General features: G+C 40.1%; 1 protein-coding gene across 2 annotated transcripts; it reads left to right on the forward strand.

Moving 5' to 3' along the window:
- Positions 1–995: 995 nt before the first annotated feature.
- On the forward strand, positions 996–23273 carry LOC149813291 (uncharacterized). 2 transcript variants are annotated; one of them, XM_089990704.1, is made up of 7 exons: positions 996–1091; positions 1256–1420; positions 3746–4272; positions 6076–6268; positions 21321–21385; positions 21477–21687; positions 22818–23273. In XM_089990704.1, exons 2-7 carry the CDS (start codon positions 1283–1285, stop codon positions 23172–23174), a joined length of 1491 nt encoding a protein of 496 aa, XP_089846830.1. In that variant the 5' UTR covers positions 996–1091; positions 1256–1282; the 3' UTR covers positions 23175–23273. The 2 variants fall into 2 exon arrangements, with proteins under 2 accessions (XP_089846830.1, XP_089846829.1); XM_089990703.1 differs by lacking the exon at positions 996–1091 and having other exon boundaries at positions 1223–1420.

A 23273-nucleotide genomic window follows, 5' to 3' on the forward strand; every position in this document is an offset into this window, starting at 1 on the left:
TGAGAGACCTTTAGGGACGTTATATTACCCCAAGAGAGAGTAGGAAATTTTGTTTAGATGGGGACGTTATAGAGATAGAAAGAGCCCTATAGGGACGTTATATTACCAAAAAAAGAGAGAAATTAGTAAAAACTTAACAAAGTTGCTAAAATTAAAGTATATGGACCACATTAGAAGTTAAGTTTCTAAATTCCAATAGTAAGCAATGGATCCATTGGCCCTCTTGCAAATCATATTTGTTAAAAAGGTCATATCCATAATAAAGGACGGTGTACTATTCTTATATAGAAATTTCTGTCTTGGGTCACTAAGGGGGAGACTTTTTTAACTCAGCCGTTAAAAGAGTGTGTTCTCATTGTGTGTATATATATATAACAAAAAATGGACCCACCAATTCTTGACCAAAGTTCCAAGATCAATGACTGAAAGTTAAAATAAGCATCGTGCGGGCTTCCTCACATAAAAAAAATCATGGATAAAAATTAGAGTTTTTTTAATGCCCCTCAAGCAAATTGTGTTTTTATCTAAAGAGATCAAATTCCATGTGCTCGAACAAACCTAGAGAACTGATCAAAGAATTCTCTCTCTCTCTCTCCAGCACGATTCAAGCCACAGACCCTTGAGAAAAGGTAGGGTGGTGTCTGCCGGGTTTGATCCTGCGAGACTTCACAACTCAACGCCTTCACAACCACCCAGCTGGCCGCACAGGCAAACCCCGTTGTAACAATTTAGTTTTTTTTATTTAAACCAAGCTAGGGTTAGTCAGACCCCTACCAGATATCTCTTAAGCCCCATGTGACAGAGGGATTAGAACCTGGGCCTTCAGCTTGGCACAGGACCCCGCTTACTGCATGGGATACCACACCTGTGGTAAGATGACCAATTGTTATTGCCAATGAGAAGATCCAAAACAACAAAGGAAATAAGAGGTACTAGGCAAAGTCAATGGAGATTGCATATGAAGGGCTAAGAGCCGTGTCATATCAACCGAAGGCCAAAATTCCATGGTTAACTTGCGCAGCACATAGGGAAAGATAAAAAAAGAAGGAAGCAGAGTCCATTTCAAACGCATAGCAGCAGTTACAAAGCAGGTCAGTATCCCTCCCTCGATCATTCATACAGGATCATGGAGTTTTAGTGTGTTTTAAGGACGATGATGATTAGATAGACGCTTCTTAATCCATCTGTTTGGAATCCTTTGATGGAATTTCTGTTTCTGAAGGGGGGGAGTTTTTTTTTTTTGCTTTGGAAATAGGCATAAAAAAGAAAAGAAAGAGAAAAGATGGGGTGGGAGGAGTTGGCTAATGGGATGTGGCATGGGAGTTTGAAGTCATTCAAGAGTCCAGTGGCTAAGGCGTCTCTTGTCTTCATGTTCTTGCTTGTTGTTGGTGTCTTCTTGGCCTTCGAGTGGCTCGATGAGGTAAGGACTCTCTCTCTTTCTCTCACAGAAAAGTCCTAAATCATACTTTTGTATGGTGATCATATAGCTGGATCTCGTGTGCTTGAGCAAGAGTAGTACGAGGATGGGTAACCTCTCAGGAAGTCCTCATCTTGCACCCCTTTTAATGGGGGATTCCCAGCCAAACGGCACTCTGTCCGATCGAGCACCCTATAAAACCTAAAGCAAATCGGAGTTTGGAGATCTCACTGGTCCAAAAACTCCAATAGTCCTATCTCCTTATTGATCTTTTTGTTGAACTTTTAGTTTAATCACAGTATTCTCTAATCATAAAACTCATTTCCTTATAGCTAGGACCGCAGTGCAATTTTGTTTGATTATTCAACTCAAAAGGAAATGAGAAAACTTTCCTTCTGAATATGCATGCACGCAGACCTACACTTCAAGAAAGTTTTTTTTTTTTAATAAATGAAAATCTATAAGATGAGATCTTGCCCACTGATTTCTTTTTTAGTTAAAAGAGAAAGAAAAAGCATGACCCTTGGATTCAATATATCAGACTGTCCAACATTGTCAATATCATGAATTTCTTGGTTCTATGGCATCCTCCTGGCAGTCACTAACCTTGCTTTCATCAGAAGCATTTTTTCCCATTTTCTCATCCCAGCAAAAGGGTAGGACCCATCAAGATGGTATCCACTCATCGCCAAACATCATGCCTCAATGTCAAAGGAAAAGTAACTTTTTGGCAGCTAACCCTCTAAATTGGACGGTGTGGTAGCATGACTTTTTGGTAGGTTTGGGTCTGGATCTACCACAAGTCAAGTATCTAAAATACTCTTGGAATATCCCAACAGGTTCAAAGCCTAGAAGGCTAGGACCGACCTAGTATCTGGAGCAAATCCAGTGATTGGGCCTGAGTACTTTCTGTGTTTTGTGTGCCGATCACCTAATTAACCATGCCTCTTTTCTTTCTTGCCCACATTGCCCTTGCCATAGAACCGGTCTTTTCATCTGATATGGATTGGTGTCATTGCATGACTTTTTGGTAGAATGGTAGGTTCAGGTCTGGATCAAGAAGATAATCTCTATTATTCTGAGTATCACATGGCTCCTCATGCTCTTATTCAACTCTTCCCAAGTCCCAACAAACGTTTCCCTATCTTCATACCCCTCCTAGGGATTTCATTGATTTAAGTTATTTTGATCAAATGAGACTCTATAGGTGCGATCTACATCATTCATTTAGTAAAGATATCTGACTTGTGTGAAGGATTTTTTAGCAATTCATGAAATCAACGGTTGTCAAAATACAAGATTTTGTAATTTTAAAAAATCATATTTTCTCATCGAAAAATACGATCCACCATATCGAATCCATGTATAAGGTTAGATTTGATGAAAACAGCTTGCATCATAAGACTTAAGAGGGGTATGAAGATGGGGGATGACATAGGGCATGAGTGGAACCGAACTCTTTATCCTACACTGACTAGCTAGTCAGCTCTCTTATAGACCAGCTTTTAACTCTCTAAATTGGGTCATGTGCAAGCTGAGGGATTAAGCCCCCGTCCTTTTCAATAGACAAGCCCTATTAGTGACTATTCAACCAGCAGCCAGTTATTCAACCACTCGTACCAATGGGTTTCGAACTTGAAACGTCCCATCACATGGTGACTTGCACAAACTTCTCCTACCAAACGGTGGTGTGCACTTGCTATTTGGCACTGGGGCTATTAAAGGGTATGGTATCCAACCCATTTAGTTTTGGATTCGGGCTAACCAAGAAAAGGGGAGATACGGAGTCTCACCTCCTTTCCCTGATGCATAGAAGTTTCGGATCCGGGCTAACTAAAAAAGGGGGTTCTTCAACGTCATTCTTCCAAATAGTCACCACCAAGGTAGATTGACTAAGTTTCTACTAAATGTATAAATTTCCATCCCAGCTACCAGTTCCCAAACAGAACCATTATGGATGCAATGCAGAATGCTTTTATCCAATCCAGATACAGTGAGCTATTTATCCTAGTTATTCAACTGATCTTGTGGTTTTTTAGATTAATTGTAGATTGCGACTAAATCGAAAACTGGATCTGGAGATGATTTTGACTTCCTTTAGCGAGTCTGAGTACACAGGTTCAAGATTGTTCAGACATCCCACCCAGACCCAAACTATTGACAGCAGACCATGGTCACAAAGTTGCACCCAGATTTTGAAAATCTCACTAAAATTTTCATAAAACAAATTTTTTTCAAAAATTATAGTGTTTTCTTTGCCAAGAAAATTATGAGATTTGTGACACTACTTCTTACATATGTTTCTTGTTTTCGTATGAATTTGTGAAGCCCATTTCATCAAGCAACCGGGTCCTACGGAACCCATTGAAGTGGACTGCTGCAACCCAGAAATTACAACAATGCCCTGCTGAAAAGGATCGTGTCATCTGCCCCAATCCGACTCCTTCAGCATTCAAGGAATTCCCGCCGGGTCCTGCCTGCCCCGAATACTTCCGGTGGATTCATGAGGACCTTCAACCCTGGAATGCGAGTGGGATCACCATGGAAATGGTGGAGTCGGGGAAGAAATTGGCCGACTTCCGGCTGGTTGTCATCGCCGGGAAGGCATACGTGGAGACGTACCGGAGATCGTTCCAGACCAGGGATGTGTTCACAATATGGGGCATCCTTCAGCTCCTCCGGCAGTATTCAGACAGAATTCCGGATCTGGATCTCATGTTCAACTGTGGCGATGTCCCGGTGGTCCCGAGACGGGACTATGGAGATAAAGGGCTCGTGCCGCCGCCCGTGTTTCATTACTGTGGGGACGACGCCACACAAGATATCGTGTTCCCAGATTGGTCCTTCTGGGGTTGGTAAATATATGTGCATCCATTTCGGATATCTCCCATCTCAGCTTCTTTCTCATAAGATATGAGCATGACATCAATATTCTTAAACCCGATGATTCTGGGTCGGATCTGGATTACTCTGAACTTTCTTGTAGGGAGTGGTTCTCCTCTTAATCTGACCAAGCCCAAACCTAGAATGAGCCAATCTGATCAAATAGAATTTATTAGCTCAACCTGATTGTAAAGGAGCTTTGATAAGGTCTGCCTGGTTTTTCAATCGGATCCAGATCTGGTCCAGTCCGACTCTCTGGGAACCTGAATACATTATGGCTCAGTAAGGGTCAGACTAAGGATCCAGACACAACAAAGACGGACGGGAATTAGGTGAGATCGAGTTAGACATGTAGAAATAAATACGTCCTAGAGTGTTAGTACCCTTGTCAGGATTGTTATTTGGATCCAACAAGAAGATCCGCTAAAAATTAGCCTGCAGGTCCGTCCTATCCAAAAATATAGCTAGACAGACTTGGGTTGGGATTCAGGTTGGAAAATACATAAAATGGATCCAATCTTCAGAACGAATTGGATCCTTTCATATTGAAACCGATGCATAACAGGCCCAACAAGATGAGTCCAGGTATGGGAACAGGTCTAACCCATAGTTACCGGAATCCCTTAAAGTAACTGAGGATCCCGATTCCAAGTCAATGACACTATTTGAATGTCAGAATATTTTTCTAGAATTACAAATATATAAGTAGGACACTATTTGGACGTAATGTTTGTTCTGCAAATTTGAAATACCATGAATATATTTTGTCATTGCTTCATAAGTTTGTCTTTTAGGTGAAAAGAATAAACGATAATTCTTTTTTAGATTGATATTAAATATCATTTTAGAGGTATGAATATAATAAAAACTTTCTAATTTTAGCATATATTTATTGTTAGACTTGGTTAAAGCTTCATATATTTGTAATAATGCAAAAAAATATGCATAAATTATTGCAAAAACTCTTTATTATTTCAATATATAGGTATCCAAAGTAAACTTATTAAGAAGTTACATTTTGAAATTTGTGTACTTTTTTTGAATGTATATTCGTGTGCTATTTTCTTAACAAAGTGATATGAAGGTTTTCTAATAAAATGATATGGTTCTTGACAGCGACCTTCATTTTTCAAAGTTTTCTTATTAGTATTTCATATGAATTCACATATTATTTCCTAAATGATTCTTCACACTTATTCCTACCCGGTCCCCGAATCCTCTGAAAGATTGAAATGACTATTTCACAATTCTGCTTCAATTCCCACTCCCCGAATCCTTTTTTTTTTTAATGGCAAGCTGGGGTTAGGCAGACCCCCACAAGTTATACAACCATATCATAGGGATTTGAACTTGCAACGTCCCAACACAAGGTGACGTGCACTGACTCCCCCCTACCAAACAAGCTGAGCCTCTGTTGATACCAAATCAATGCCTGCATGTCCTATTTTTCAATATTTTGAATTCACATATTGTGTCGTTACATATATGTTTGTTACATAGGCAGTCCAACCGGAGCCTATGTGAAAATGGACGGTATGAGTCTGGAATCCGGATTTATCCCTAAGATGTTAAGTCCAACTGGCTTTTCTCTGCCAAAATGGATCCATGTCCAGATCCAAACATGTATAAATGCATGGAACCAGCAGACAAGATCCAGGATTGATCCGACCCAACACAAATCATTGAGGTTTTGAGAACATGTCATGCTCATTTATCATGGTGCCTAAGAGAGGGTTGCATAAATATTCATGGTACTGCTAAATATACATTTTCAGGCCCGAGGTAAACATCAAGCCATGGGTACCACTGCTGAAGGAAATTAAAGCAAACAATGGAAGGTCCAAATGGAAGGACAGAGACCCTAATGCTTATTGGAGAGGGAATCCTTATGTGTCTGATGGCAGGCAGGATCTTCTCAAGTGCAATGTTTCTCAATCACAAGATTGGAACGCTCGCCTTTATATCCAGGTTCATTTTAGCTTCCTTATCCCATTTTATTGAGCCTGTTAATTTCATTCTCATGGAAGGGAAAGGGCCTTCCTTGGGATGGGGTTCAGTTTTCAAATAAAATCCTTGCAGCAGAATTCTTTTATGTTGGGTAGGTGGTGGAAGATATTGGGGCCTGACGGAATTACAACATATCGTAATTAAGCCATTATGATGATATAATGTCTCTTCTTCTTCACCAACAAGAACACTTCAAGAAAGGAAGGGATCTTCCTATCTCTATTAGGCTCTTTATGTGATTGAAAGATGAGTTCTTATACTTGTGATTGAATTGCCCAGTGAGTATGGAGACCCTCTTATTTATAATTGCGTAAGTGTCTCTTCCCATCAAAGAGAAACACTCCTTGATGCAAAAGGTTACACTACACTTATCCACCATGGAGAGACACCAAACACCTGCAACTCATGAGCTCCAACACCCTTTTACTAAAATATGCAACTCTTGGCCTTAGTACTTTTAGCAAGACGTCAAAAGACGACCCATGCATATATAATATGGGTCACACTACATCAATGATGTAGGTCCAACAGTCTCCCACTTGACCCATATTGATAAACCTCTCTCCTTTGAAGCAAGATTTAAAGTTATTGGTCACAAGATCCCAATGGTATGGATCATGTCGTCCATTACCCTTATAACGAGTACGACCTTCCATGTATCACAAAGCCATTAATTTCTTATGATAAACATAATTTAGGTGGTTATTGACTTTATGTGTAGGCAACCAAATGCATACACGGGTCCAAATACCTTATATTTGCTAATTAAATTTACATGCATGCCTCAATATAAACAACAGAACATCATCAGAATCATCAAACAATATGTCAATCATACATAAAATCAAGTAGTATAGCAAATACATAATCCTCAAATACTTTAGGCGCCAATCCCTTTGTCATACGGTCTACCATCATGAACTTTGTACCTATGTGCTCTATTAACATTTGATGATCCCAAAATAGCCTTTTCCTGAACCATAAGATACTTAATGTCGATACATGTTGATTACGTAACTTCCTTGTTTTCCGCATAATCCAAGCTCAAATATCCAATCACTTTCAAATGATCATATCATTTATATGTGAGCATGTAGTCCTTAGTGCCTTATACATATCACATGACTTTATTTGTTGCAACCCAATGATCATAATCTGGATTGCTTTGGTATCTATACAATATTCCAATAATAAAGCAAATGTTTGGTCTTGTGCTTCCAATTGTAGATGCACAAGGAATATTTCTCATATGCTCTTTTTTCAGATCATTTTGACGATACTTTATTTCATGATATACCATTGACAAGAAACCTGCTTTAGCTCATATGTAGATTTCTTAAGCTTGCAAACTAAATGACTACGTTTATATGAGATAAAAGCCCTCAAGTTGTTTCATTTAAGGTGTTTGTCCAAGACCACATTCAAGAATGTTATTTCCACAATGTAACTCTAAATTAAAATGAGCTACTAAAGCTAGTATGATCCCAATGAATATTTTTTTTTTAAATGAGAGCAAATATTTTATGATAGTCAGTGCCCTCTCTTTTAGTGAATCCTTTGGCTACAAGTCTAGCTTTATATCTTTCCACATTTTTCAAAAAATTCAATTTGGTGTTAAAGACCCACTTATAGCCTTTGGCTTTTAATACCTTTGGTTATTTTACAAGATTCCAAACTTGGTTTTTAGCTATTGAATCCATCTCATCTTTCATGGCATCATACCATTTCATGAAATCACTCCCACTCATGGCATGTGAAAACGATAATGAATCTTCTTTAATTCTAATATCAAAGTCAAATTCTAATAGGTATATAAAAAATTTAGAAGAAATTATTGGCTTAATAACCCTGCCAGATCTTGTCGTTCCAACTCCTTGTTCCATAATTTGTAGATTTTGAGGAAAAACATCGCTAAGTATGGGTTGTTCTTGAAATTGAAAATCTATTACTGATTGTTCATTCACAATAGCATCTTGATGTGAATGTAGTTTTGAAGCCTCATTCCATTAAACAGATTGTGGTGATTTTTGAATAACAACCATGTCATAATTTCTTATATGTGGGATTACTATATCTTTCATTTCTTCGAACACTATGTTGAGATTACACACTCCCACTAACCTAACTCGTCTAAAAAAAATCTAGCATTCATGTCTTCCACAATACGTGGAGTTCTATTTGAACAATAAAATCTCTTGGACTCATCTGCATAACCAATTAAATTCCTATTAGATATCTTCATGTCTAATATCTTCTCTTGTTGATTAAAAACCTTAATCTTTGTTGGACAACCCCAAATGCATACGTGTTCTAAACTAGGTTTCCATCATTTTCATCATTCAAAAGGTGTTGATGAAACAACTTTAGTGGGAACTCATTAAGAATGTATACAACAATTTTGAAGGCTTTACCCAAAGAAACAATGGGAGAGTGGAGTTGCTAATTATACTCCTAACCATATCCAAGAGCATACAATTTTGACTTTTGGCAATGCCATTTTGATATGGCTCATCAGGAAAATATTGATAATTAATGCCTTACTGGATCTGGTCTATGTCCAACTTTTGAATACCTATCATAATATTTACCACCTCTATTAAATATCACTATCTTAATTTTCTTTCTTATATGTCCATACTATTGCTTGATAGTCTTTAAATGTACTCAATGCTTCAAATATTTAATGCAACAAATAGAGATAAATATATCACAAAAGGTAATAAAATATCTTTAACCTTCTAAGCATGGAGTACTAAGAACCATAAACATCACGTGCATGATCTCAAGAACTTCAGTGCTTTTCCCTAGCACTCTTATTATGTTTGTTAGTTTGCTTACCCTTAATGCAATCTATACAAACATCAAAGTTAGTAAAATCATGAGTACTAATAACTCCTTCAATTACTAATTTTTTGAGTCTCTTTATGTAGATATACCCTAATATTCATAACATTGATGACCTTTCACCATTTCTGTTAAGTTTCCTGCCAATACATTTATCACTATGTACCATACAAACAATTTGTGCAAATATTGAATTAAGATGTAATTTGTACATGCCATCTACCAAAATTTCAAAACCAACTAATTTTGAATATTTAATAATTCAAAATAATTTCTTTTGAATATAAAATAATATCCAAATGCACTTAGTCTAGAAATGAAAATAAGGTTTCTATGAATGATGGTATATAAAATGTATTCTCTAAATCAAGTAAAGAGTATGTATCCAAAATAAGCCTGAACGTCCCAACTATTTCGACATGTAAATATATCATATTTTCTGTATAGATGCTTTATTCACCGTGTTACTAGGTACGTTAATCAAATTTGATTCATAACACACAAGAGAATAGAGATTACCTTTCTTCTTGAGCCATTTCTTCATTTTGAGATATTCTTTATTCATATGCTCAGGTTTCTTACAAAAGAAACATTTTCTTTTTTTTATGATTTGAGAAGTCTTGTTCTTCTTCTGTGCTCTTAAAATGATCACTTCCCTTTTGAGTGACCAAATGGACACTCTCTAGTTTCTCATGTTTTACCTATTTCCTTCTTGCACATATATGGCCAAAAGTTCATTTAATGTTCATTGTTCTTTGTGCGGTAAGAAATCTTGAATGACCCATAATTTGAAGGTAGGGAATTTAGAATGAAACGAACAAAAAATGACTCAAATATTTCTAATTTTAATGACTTGAGTTGAGCAACAATGTTACTCATTTCCATTATGTGCTCGCGTACTACAGTAAATCCATTATATATTATATAAGATAGCTTTGACATTAGGGCACTGGAAAGTGCTTTATCCAAACTTTCAAATTACTTCTCACAAACCTTAAGAAAGTCTTTAGTTAACATACACTCAGGGATGGAATCCCTAATGTTCTTAGCTATTTGAGTTTGCATGAGCATTAAACTTAAAGGATTGGATTTTTCCATCATTCATAACAAGACTTTCATTTTCAGATACTTTTATATGTAGGTTTCTAAGGTTCAACCTCACAAAATGTGTAGTTCAAATCATGCACCCTTAATGCCAATTGCATCATCCCCTTTCATTCAAAGAAGTTACTTCCATTCAACATAGAAACAAAATTCAATATATTATACTAAGTAGACATAAAAGAAGTGATATCTGTAACACCTTGATCTAAGACCTCTCGAGTTTGGGTTAGTTTATTTTTTAGAGAGAAAATTATAAAGTAAGCGTATAAAAATATGTTATAAATTTTTTTTTTAACATTAAAGCATCATAATATCATAACCAAGGTCATACCAGTTATATCATTCATCTTAAAAGCACAAATTAACATAAGGTTTAATAAAATAAAAGTCTTTGCACGGTTCTCTGGCCGTCAATAAGCACCTGCGGATGGAAGCAGTTACATCAACTTACCTTAGGTAGATCTCTTGGAACCTATAATTGTATTTATTAAGAGAGTGAGTCTAAAACTCAGTAAGGAATAGTTATAAACAATTGAAGACTCTGACTTACAGCTGTAATGGGCTCTAAGCCCCTAGTCTTAGTTTAGTTTTTATCATAGAATACACAAGTTTGTTTCTTTTAAATTCCTCTATTAACTTTCTCAAACTCACAAGTTAGTATTCACTCAATGCTAACTACTATATTAGATTAGATATATTGATAATAGCCTATTATAGGCATAGCAACCTATGTAGAATACCCAAATTCTATATTGTTAGCCAGACTATGAACCATTCTTAGGTATAATCTACTAATCAAGAGGCACTACAGTAAAAAAGGACTCACTGGTAGCTAGCCGAGAGTGGGTCTTAGAGGAGCTTTACTTGCTTCGAGGTTTGTGCTTCATGCTACATCTTACTTCTCCTCGAGTCTCCAATCACTGTATAAAAATAACCCTAAGATATATATATATATATATATATATATATATATACAACTCTTGTTTTTTCACGTGAACTTCCTTGAGTTTATTTTCTTTCTATCTCAAGTTAAGTTTCTTAAGGTTTTTCTAGAGTTTTGATATTTACAAATACCTAAGCATGCAGAAGATGTAGTGTCATTACATCAACATAGTGTCTCTATGCTAATAAATCACTGGTAGCCCACACTTATGGTGTCTCTCACTCTAATGGCCATCGGGTAGCCTTTTGCACCCATTGCCTCTTCTAGGATTAAGTATAACATACTAAGATAAATCAAATCTTGTAAATAAACATAACTGAAAGAAGTGACTCAAGAAAATTACTCAAGTACTCAACTCAATTCGCATTCATGTAATTTTATATTATCCAGAAGCATTGAATATGAATTTTTGTTAAAAATCACATAATTTACTAACATGCATAGGAAACTCAAAGATACATGAAATCATTCTTTGTATTGTAACTATTTCACAAGCAATTATTCTATCTTTAACAATATACAAGTATCTACATCATATGTGGGATGTAACAGTGTTCTCAAACATTATTAGTCTCATGCAAGCTATCTCAGTTGAGTCTCTCATATTAGTAGTCGTATTTATACATTACACAAAAAACCACTTAATTATTAAACCAATATTTCTTATATTTTGTAAAATTATCAAACTACTCATCTTGAAGGTGGTCTGCCCTACCTTTATTTTTGTGGTGTGTGTTTGGTCATGAGATAGGGACGTGCTGATTCCTCTTTGTGTCTCAATTTCAATGAACCAAACCTCACCTAATTCTGAATTCAGGGTGAGAAGTTATGACCATTTTACTAATCCCATGTTATAAGAGTATTTTATTATTTTTACTATCATGCAAGTCTGACCTGACTCGGTCCAAGTTCAGACTAAACTCAGTTTGGTTTCAGTCTAAAATGAATCTGAAAGATTCAATCTCTCTCTCTTTTTAGTTAAGCAAATTGAATCCAGATCCAGTTTGGTATAAATTAAACCAAACCCAATTCGGTCTCGTTTGGGTTGAAACTGGACCTCAGACAAAGATCTAGTTTTTGTCTCTCTCAAGTTAGCAAACTGGATCCACATCTAGTTTGGTACAAGTGGATCAAACCTAGTTCAGTATGGGTTTGGTGCCAACTGGGTCCAGACCCCATTTTTGTCTAGGTTTGGTCCAAACTGGATTCAAACTCAAATCAATCTTAATTAGGTTCAAACTGGACCCAAACCCAGACTTGTCTATTTGGTTCAGTTCATGATAGAAAACCGGGACAATTTCTGTTTCAGTATATATATTTTTTTAAAACTCTGTGACCAAACTTAGTCTGGATGTACTTGGATCAAGTCAGTTCTCAATCTAGCCCAACTTGGTCTGGGTTCACACCTAGACTAGTTTGGGTTAGGCCAACTCAGTCCGGTTCAACCTGGACCGAGTTGCTCAGGCATTCTCCTAGGAATGGCCAAAATAGACACTCCTTTTTTTTTTGGTGTCGGCCCACTGTGGCTGAGACAAACCCTCAGTCTCTCCTCTGCACGAGGTGGCAACCCTTGGTTGCCAGCGACTTGCCACCTCTCTCTCTCTCTCTCTCTCCCACAGTAGAGGATGCCGACAACCTCTTGGTTGTTAGTGGTTGAGACAGAGGGTGTTGCCCTCTATCTCTTGCCCTTGTTCTCTCTTTTGCTTCTCCACTCCCATCATGGAAGAAGAAGTTTAAAGGGGGAAAAGGAGGAAGAGGAAACATCAGAGTCGCTTGAGACAAGCACAAGACTTCTTCGTTGGAGATGTCGACTGAAGACGTGTGACCCCACAAAAACCTTAAACCCAACTCTTCTCTCTTTCCTCTCCCCAAACCCAATTCCCTCTATTGTTGTACGCCACATTGCTTAAACCGGAGGTCACCCTTGTTGTTGGAGGCAACCTGCTTGCTGAAACCCTTAACCCTCTCTCTCTCCCCCTATCTTTGACCCATGCCTCTCCCTTCCCCCTTCTTTTGGGGCTTATGCCCATCCCACCCCCTGCGTGTCAACCCACTTGCACTTTCTTCAATCCAAAAGGCGTTGAACGATTAGGGGCTCACTTTCACTCTTCGTCGACATGGCGCTTTTGTTGCCCTTCCTTTTCGCCTATCCTTCTGGGTGTTTTTCTCCCTCTCGGAGGCCTTCGCGTCCTGTATTTCATCCGAATCGATGCTCCCACGTGACGTCGGGTGATTCTTGCAGGCCGTCAGGTGATTCTTGCAGGCCGTCAGGGTTGAATCTCTTCAGGCTTGCTCTGTCGGTGCCATGCTTTGGGCTCCTTTTTTCTACCACATCTCTCCCAATTTGGTCGTCGACAGAGGCTGGCAGGAGGTGATCGCATCCTGGCAGCACTCTTTCTCCAAAAAGCTCTCTAGGTCACATCTTCCACAGGCTATGCAGGGTGACTGGTGGTGTGCGAATTGTCTCTCTCTCAACTTTCGTAGGCGTCGTGCTTGCTTCTATTGCTCCACGTCGTTCAGGTCTAGGCGGCACTCGGTATCCAGGCGCTCTACGATGGCTTCCTCTCCTTCCTCCAACGGTCGGGCCTCCTCGCGAATTTTGCAACTCCCTCGCAACACCTCGTTCTCGCCTTGGGTCCAGATCGACAAATTGCAAGATCCTTCATCCTTGTTTTTGGGTATCAAGATCAACTCCTTTTGGGTGAAGACGTTCTCGTCGCCGGCCGCGCCGATGTCATTCTCAGGGAAACGTTTCGACCGCAACCTCCTCTGTCACGACTGTCACGGTGGTTCGCTCGACCTATTGGGCCAGGTCGGGTCCTGCTCCACTTTGCTGGTTTCACCTCATCTTTGTGTTGCCGCCACTTCTGAGGGTGCGTCTTTCGCTGATTTTGGCAGATCAGGGTTGCAGGATGCGTTTTCTGGGGTGGCTGTGATAGAGTCGCCTTTTTCCATTCGGTGGAGGTACTTTTTCGATTCTTTTTCCTTTTTTCTTTTTCCGAGGTGGTGTTAAGGATATAGGTAAGGCAGGCGGTCCCACCACGTTGCCTAGGCCGAGTCCTCGCCTTTCTTTGCTTTGGTAGCCGCACTAGACCGTCGGTGTCCGTGCACGCTAACTACCAGTGGCTAGGGTGGAGCACTTATCTGACGCCGCAGGGTCCACATGGGCATGCAGGGTTTTTCAACATCTTTTATTGACCTTTTGCTCTCCTTTGGTGGCATTGGCGTATGGGCTCGCTCTGCAACTAGGCAGTCGCTGTGCCGTTGAGTCTGGGTGCAGTTATTTTTTGCCTCAGGGTGAGAGCTCGTCGTCATCATCATTCGTTGTCGTCTCCTCCTTTCTGGGCTCACCGCTCAAAGGTTCTCTTCTTTCTGAGGGAACGCCTTTTTCCTTTTTGGTTATCGGGATCAGTGCATGTGACAACTCTGGTAGCATGTTTATCTGTAAGCTCTTTATTCATCTCTCCCAAACCCAAGAAGTCGGGATGGATTTCAGGTGGTCTGGCGGGTGTGACGAGGCATCTTTGACTCGGTCACATAGTTGCTTGCCATCGTGGGAATCTGGATGGTTTGCAAACCGGTTTTTATTGCTGCGATTACTTCTGGTTGTTCCCTACTACATGGTTGTTGGGCTTCAGGAGCTATTAGGGGTCTCCATGGTGCCTTAGAGGTTATTTCTAGCGGAGGCTTCACTTGTTGCATGGACCAATACATTACCTTATTATGGAGCCTCGGTCCGGTATTGTTCTTTTTGCAGGCTCGTGGACGACCTTTCAACCTTGGTTTTGTCCATCTCTGTCAAAGGCATCGTCTGCCCGCTTTCCCTGGTCTCCTCTAGTATTGTCAGTCCTCCTCCGTTATCCGTGATTTGCAAGGCTACGTCTACTGTGGACAATTCTTTTTCTTCTGGGAAGTGCCCCTTCAATAGTCACGGGAGCTACCACTCCTCGGTCTCTCATTCTATTGTGGCTACACCAACACCGAGCAATCCTATCTCATCCTATATGGGTCTGTCCGTGGCCGAAGCTGCTCAGCGTCTAGACTTATTGCTTCCTCAACCACAGTTACAAAGCGTCGATTCAGTTATACATGAAACATTCGCCGCTATCGCTAATGTCTTTCCGACCTTGGTCGAGACTGAGTGGCGTAGCCCTGACGTCATCCAACCTCTTATTTTGGTCGAGGGGTTCTCTCCTTCTGAGCAAAGTGGTCCCCCAATCAGAAGATGTCGTCGGCCTCTGCTTTCTCCATCCAGCGAGTTGGGGGTTTTTCTAAGGCGCTTTGTGAGGATCCACACTCTGAGGGGATTTCTGGATTTTCAGTTATGAAGTTCTTGTGTTGGAATATTCAGGGCCTAAATTGCCCCTCTAAATGTCTTTTCCTGGTAAGTTGAATCCGTCAAGAAAAGCCCGATCTCATTGCCCTTTGTGAAACAAAGATGGTGGTTATCTCGCGCTCTATCATCTTTGAAATCTGGCATGGTGCAGATTTTTTCTTCAAGCATGCGATTAACTATGCGGGAGGTCTACTCATCCTTGGAAAGCATTCTCTAGACTTACACCAGGTTGACGTAGGAACATGTTATATATCCATCGCTCTTCCACTGCCGCCTAAGCCAGCGCCAGCTGTGTTCACAATGGTTTACGGTCCCAACCGCAACTACCGATGGGAGGAGTTTTGGTCAGACCTGAATAGGGTCATTGCTATTTTCGGGGACCAGCATATTATCATGGGTGATTACAACTGCCTTCTGTTGCCAACCGACTCAAGCCTTCTGGTTTCCTTCTTGGCCTCAATGAGGGGCTTCCAAAATTTTATTCAGATAAACTAGTTGTACCCCATCCTACATGTAGGTGAAGCATTCTCTTGGACCAATCGACGTTCTCGAACGTGCTTCCGTCTGCTAGATCAGGTGCTCGTATCGCCGAATCTTCTGAACTCTATTAATGATATTTCTTGTTGCTTTCTTCCTCCTTCTGTTTCAGACCATAGTCAAATTGTTATCCGATGGGGTCAAGGCTTCTCCGACAACATAACCTTCAGATTTAAGCAATGATAGCTTAAGGAGGCAGGTTTCGAGTCATTAGTCCAACAATCTTGGAATAGACCTTGCTATGCAGACCGAGCGGCTTCACGGTGCATGGTTAAATTGTTTCGGTTATCTTGTAACATCAAATCTTGGCTTGTCTCCAATAACATAATCAAATTCCAAAATATGGGGGAGTGGGAGCACGAGCTATCTAACATCAATCAGTCGCTCTTGGTTATGACCTCAATGTCTGCATCCGATATTGAAAGCCTCAATGCTACATCGGCCGAGTTGTCTCTACTGTTGCAATCTTGGTGTCTAAAAGATGAGATACGCTGAAAGCAGTGATTAAGGGTGATTTGGCTTAAAGCAGGTGACGAGAACACAAGGTTCTTTCATTCTTTCGCCTCTCATAGGCATAAAAGTCATGCTATTCTTTCTATGTCTATCGACGGTGTCTCCTACTCAGGCGATCAAGTACTTCATGTTGTCACCAACTATTTCACTAACCTGTATTTCTGCAGCCGCACGGTAGGCAACGCTATGGGTACTGCATTATTCTTGTCCATGGATTAGGCTCTCTCAAAGTCGATTCAGGTGTCGTTCTTTAAAGACGAAATCTTCTCGGTTGTGCGGGATTCATCTGGGTGGAAAGCTCCAGGATTTGATGGGTATCCTATTGATTTCTTTCATATTTTCTGGAAATGCGTTAAGAGTGACATCCTTAGTGTCTTCACGAAGTTTCATCGTAACGGCCGATTGCCAATTCATTCCCGCCTCGCCATTGTGTCTCTTATTCCTAAGGAGGTTGTTGCATCAGACATCTCGCAGTTCTGCCCTATTTCTATGTTAGGAGATTTATACCCCATTATAGCAAAAGTTTTGGCAAATAGGATGCGATTAGTCGCTCCTGGGATTTTTTCGGACACTCAGTTTGCCTTCATCCCTAATAGAAGGCTTCAATATTCTTTTATTTTAGCCATAAAAGTGTTGCATTCACTCAAGATCAGCGGGGGGGCTTTCTTCACTCTTAAGCTTAACTTTCATAAAGCCTACGACTCGGTTCATTGGACTTTCCTTTTCAACACGTTGGCGAATTTAGGCTCCGACAGACGTTTCTCCAGCTGGGTGCAGAAGCTGGTTACCAATGCTCAGTAATAAATTTAGATCAATGGGGTAAGGGGCAAGTAGTTCAAACTTTATTGTAGTCTTCGACAAGGTTGTCCCCTGTCTCCTTTACTCTTCAATGTAGTCTCTGAGGGCCTTGTGGTTTTCGTTAAGAGGGCAGTGGAGTGTGGTCTAATTGAGCCACTCAATATACTAAAGTTCCCGTGTCATATCCTGACCTACGCCGATGATATAATTATCTTTGGAAGGGCTTCAATTGAACAAATGTTAAGATTCAAGCTTGTCCTTTTTTTCCTGTCGATGTCAGGTTTATCTATGAACTACGATAAGTGTTATTTGTCCTTGGTAAATGCCCCTCAGTCGATGCTAGCCATGGGCCAACAATTTTTTGGATGCACGGTAACTGACAACCCTTTTTCTTATCTGGGTTTGCCGCTTCAGCTAAGCAGGGTCACAGAGGCAGCCTGGAGTACGACTCTTCAAAGGGTTCATAATAAAATTTTGACCTGACAAGCTTTCTACCTTTTCATCACGGGTAGAGTGACTCTCATCAAGCACGTCCTAAACGCCATGCCAGAATTTGTTATGTCAATGTTCTTGATGCCTGTGGGGGTTAGTAAGAAGCTATCTCGGGTCTTGGCGAACTTCCTGTGGTCTGAAAGTGGTTCCAACAACAAGCGGCACCTGATAGGGTGGGAAACCCTAAGGCTTCCTCTTTATAGGGGGTTTGGGAATCAAGAACCCCAGATTGAGGAGTATAATTCTCGTCGTGAAGCAGAGATGGCTTGCGCACCAACATGGATCCCCGTGCGCAAGCGTCCTTCTTGCTAAATACAAGTGTGTGAAATCGTTGGTTGGGGCCACTCGCGTGAATCAGCAAGCAATGTCAAAGCTTCGTCGCTCATGGATCCAAGCTTGGTCTATGGTTCTTTTAAATAATGGCATTGTTGACTCGCAGTCCCAGTTCTTAGGACGTGCCTTTGCTCCTAACGGCTCTTTTTGCGCAAAAGAATGCTACCTCTCTCTCCTTCCTTCGGGGGTGGACAGGTTCCTGACAAGCCTTATCTAGGGCAAGGGACCGACTCCTAGAACTCGTTTCCTAGCATGGCTCATCCTTCACGATCAGGTGCAGACTGACAACTTCCTCAAAACCATCAGATTCCAGCTTTCGAGTAAATGTGTGTTGTGCGAGGCGGCCGAAGAAATTGTGTTTCACCTATTTTGGGAGTGCACTATATTTTAAAACATCTTTAAGGTCACCTGGAATAAGTCGGTGGTCAGCGTACGTCTTGAATCGTTCACCAACGACTTATTGTGGGGTCCTCAACCAGTACGTCAGTGCAACAAATGGCAGATTATTTGGCGAACTTGGCTTCTCTCGTCCTGGTGGGCCGTTTGGATGACCTGCAACAACACATTTTTTGGCATATTCCAGCAGTTTTCAATAAACTAGTGAACCTGATATTGGCAAATGTGTACACCATTCTGCGCATCAGCCTTCCTGAGCTTCAGCGCAATCAACACCTCCTGAACTAGGGTGATGCTCGTCGATCATCTGTATTTGTATCTTGCTTTCTTTTCTGGGTTTCTAGGCTTGTCTTGGGCCTTTTTTGTATTTCCGGCAGGTTCAATGTTGGTTGAACCTGTTTTTCGCAATGTTGATGGTTATAGTTCGGCTTGTTCTCTCTTTGGCTGAGCAACACATGGTTAAGATAGAGGATGCAACCCTCTGTCCCTTCTCTCTACTTAGGAATGTCGACAACCATGAAGTTTCTAGGTTTCATTTTTTCAGCAACCACAATGGTTGCCGGTTTGAGACATAGGCTTCTCCCTCTGCCTCAGCCCCTCTTCCTCTCGTCTAATGGTGCCGACAATCATTGTGGTTGCCGACCCTTATTCTGTGACCAACCGACGCTGGCAACCACCATGGTTGCTGGTGTTGTCCCTCTCTATGTAAAAAAAATAGCATAGGGAAAAAGGGTTTAGCTATCGGCAGTTCTGTTCTCCTTCTCTTTTTCTCTCTCCTTCACCTCCTCTTGTCTCTGCAACTCCATCTCTCTCTCTCTCTTTTGGTTGTTGAGGAGACGATGGGGTGGAGGGGGTATTGCATGGGAGCCTTCCACATTCTTAAAATCGTGGGAGGGGCTTCCACGATTCCTCCCTCTTCTCGATGAGGAACGATTTTCCTCTTATGTTTATCTCAACTCCCCCCCTTTTTTTTAACGTTCTTCTCTTTTTAGGTTGCGGGTTTTACAATATCTACAAAAATTACACATTAAAGCTCATATAAGAATACTAATACTACACATGCAACTATAATCTAAGCACATTTCCCAATCTAAAGTGCTAACTCACGCTAACAACTTTGGCTAGTAACTCAGTGCATCATTATAATTTTTGTTGTGACTGCCGAATTATAACATGCAGATGACTTACTATACGATTTAATAAGACTAATGGGTTATAAACATTTATCAAGAAAATTTTATACCTGTGGGCGACTAGAATATTTTGATAAATGACTCATTATCTTACCTCATCTTAATAAAGATGCAATTATAATATCATTTGATATTAACTTTTATTTATTATATGATTTAACTGTACTATCCAATGCCCGGAGATGTGGCTATTTCATAGTATATTAGATAGTCATGTTAATAACTTCATGTTGATTAAAAAAATACAACTTGAAAATCTAAGATGTTGTGGCTATTCATAGTAGTAGATAGTCATATTAATAATTCCTCCATATTGATTAGAAAAATACAACTTGAAAATCTAAGATGTTGTGGTTACTCCAAAGATAATCAAGTTTCTAAATTCTAATCAACTCCATAATGGCATTAAAATAAGAGTTAATCTTGAAAATCGACAAAACTTGAACACCACACCCAAAAAATTGCAACTCTTTAACGTCAACAACCTTTTATTAAAAGATACAACTCTTGGCATTAGTACCTTTTATTTTGAAAGGCCAGCTGGGGTTAGGCAGACCCACCAGTTAATATTCAACCTACCGTTGGGTCTTGAACATGCAACATCCCATCACAAGGAGATGTGCACATACAGCTCCTACCAACCACACGGAGCGGCCGTTGGTCTTGTCATTAGTACATCTTGGCAAGATGCCAAAAGACACAATCCATGTCAATGGATGCAACCTTTGGCTCTATATAATATGGGCCACACTGAATCAATGATGTGGGCCCAAACATGATACTTTTCTACCATGATAATTTAATGTTTGGTGCATTTATGGCGTGAAAGAAAAAGAAAAATTAAGATTGCCAGCTCAACAGTATCCCATGAAAGTTGCATGAAATAAACAGGAATGTTTGTTGTTGGAACTTCTAATATTTAGTTGATCTTATGCTAGCCTTGCTCACATATATGCACTTAATTTGGAGTACGTGCACTCCACCCGTATAAAGCAAAAGCCATGACTGCATCTTCTTAGTTAGACCTTATAAAGTCGTGAAATTTGAGAACATTGTAGGCTGTTGATCTTTGAAGACCTTAAAAAGCCCCTACATGCACATCAGACTAGGTGGTTGTAGGTACACCTGGAGTACCCTACCGTTACAAACTTACAAATATATTTGTGTGTGCCCATGTGTGTGTGTGTGTGAGAGAGAGAGAGAGAGAGAGAGAGAGAGAGAGAGAGAGAGAGAGAGAGAGACCCTCTCTGAGAACCGGGGCACTTAATGGGCCCGCCCCCATGAGAGGTAAATCGTGGGTAGGGTCACAGACACCCAAGCCCTTATATGTTTATTAAGAAAGCTAGCCATTGTAGATCAAATGACATATATATCTAGATAGTTAGGTCTCACTGTCATAACCAATGGGTCTTGGGTTCGAATTCCACGGGGTTATACCTATAAAAGTATGAAAGCTAGACATCTTTTGATTAATTAGGGATTAATTCTTCTCTGGTTGCTTACTTAATAATGTTGTGTTCACAGAATTGGGATGAAGAAATTCGACGAGGATTCAACGAATCAAACCTAGCAAAACAATGTGCTCATAGGTCCATTCTGTCACTAAGTTTTTACCAGGTAACTCTATGGCTAAGTCCTTAACACTGGTTTAAACTGATCCAAATTGCATTGCTTGTGCAGGTACAAGATTTACATTGAAGGGGTTGCATGGTCTGTGAGCAGGAAGTACATACAGGCATGTGACTCTCCAAACCTAGTAGTGAACCCTAGATACTATGATTTCTTCTCAAGATCCCTTATACCAAACTACCATTTTTGGCCCATACGAGATGATGATAAATGCCGTTCCATCAAGTTTGCTGTTGACTGGGGGAATAGCCACAAACAAGAGGTAATCCTGCCTATACTTGATTTGATAATCATGTGGTTGCTTTTTAAGAATTGTGGTTCTCATTCGACCCGATTAATCTGAAAAACTGTCCTGCAACTGTTATTAATCGCTTTAGAAAATGACCATACTATCCCTGAAATATAAATAACTCCCCTCAATTTCAGAAATGTGGTTTGCTTCTCTCAGTCACTTTCTTACTTTGGCAATTATGGTCTGTGATTTAACCTCTGTAACAAATCAATCCTAGCAGATCCAGTGATCGGCCTCAGGCCACACAAAACACAGAAAATCGCTACCCCATAGCGATTTTCTGTGTTTGTGTTTAGCTACATGCATTTTTCTGTTTCGTGTGGCCTGAGTACTTTGTAAAATTAATACTATGCTTTTTAATTTTTAATATATTGTAATATTTTGAAAATAACATGTTAGGACTTAGGGAATAGAATTTTTTTTTTTTTTATCTTACTTCATTTATTTATCTCATATTTTGTATAGTTGTATTTATTTATTCTGCAAGGATTATCCTGATAAAATGTGGGAAAATAGAAAACTTTAAGAACGTGCCTGGTGTTGTACTACAATAAGCACCCCAATGCTAGGGGGTTCTCCCTTACACAAGATAAAGAATAAATAAAACAACACATTGGTTAAATTCTTATTGCGCCAATCATTACAAATTTGCTGTTTGGAGCAAAAAAATTGGCACGGTGTTTGATGGCCTAGCTTCGTGTAGATGCAGTAGCGGTCGGGCTCATTAGATCAATGGACACTGTTCTGATCCCACTGATGGAACCTTGGTGGGTTCCATAAGCTGGTTTAGGTTGTGATGATGGACGGTGGGGTATGTGCACCGGAAGGAGGGGTTGAGCTTCCAACCTTATGAGACCACATGCTTTGCCATTAAGCTATTTCAGCCCTCTTTATCCTCCGGAGTGAATCCCTCATCCTGTGCATCATTATTTTTTTTGTCACTGCATGTCTCACTCTCGAATAGCCACCTCTCTAACTGCACACTAAGGGTCCACTACCTTTGTAATCATTGAATTCTTTGCTGATACTCAATAGCCATACTTTGGATCCAATAGTGTCTGAATGGAAAACGCACCTAAATGCGGGAGTGTATTATGCAGGCTGAGGGCATGGGGAAGGTCGGAAGCAGCTTCATCCAAAATGAACTGAGAATGGAGTATGTATACGACTACATGTTTCACGTATTAACTGAATATGCAAAACTGTTGAGGTACAAGCCCACCATTCCTCCAGCAGCAAAGCTGTACTGTTCGAAATCCATGGTTTGCCTGGAAAGCGGTCTGGTGGAGAGATTCATGATGGAATCGTTGGCAGAAGGCCCAAGAGATGTAAGAGCATGCACTCTTCCTCCCCCTGATGCTAATGCTATGCAGTCATTGACCTCAAAGAGGAAGGAATCCATGGAACAAGTACGAGGGTGGGAGCAGCAAGCTTGGGATAGTAAGCAAAACAGGTAGGCATTGATAGCAATAATTTGGTGCATTGTACAAGTCACATATAAATATGTATGTTTGGCTTTGGATGTGATAAGTAATAATGGCATTATTTTTTGGGTC

This window comes from Nuphar pumila, chromosome 16 (genome assembly GCF_984573655.1).
Source record: "Nuphar pumila chromosome 16, dmNupPumi1.hap1.1, whole genome shotgun sequence".
Lineage (NCBI taxonomy): Eukaryota > Viridiplantae > Streptophyta > Magnoliopsida > Nymphaeales > Nymphaeaceae > Nuphar > Nuphar pumila.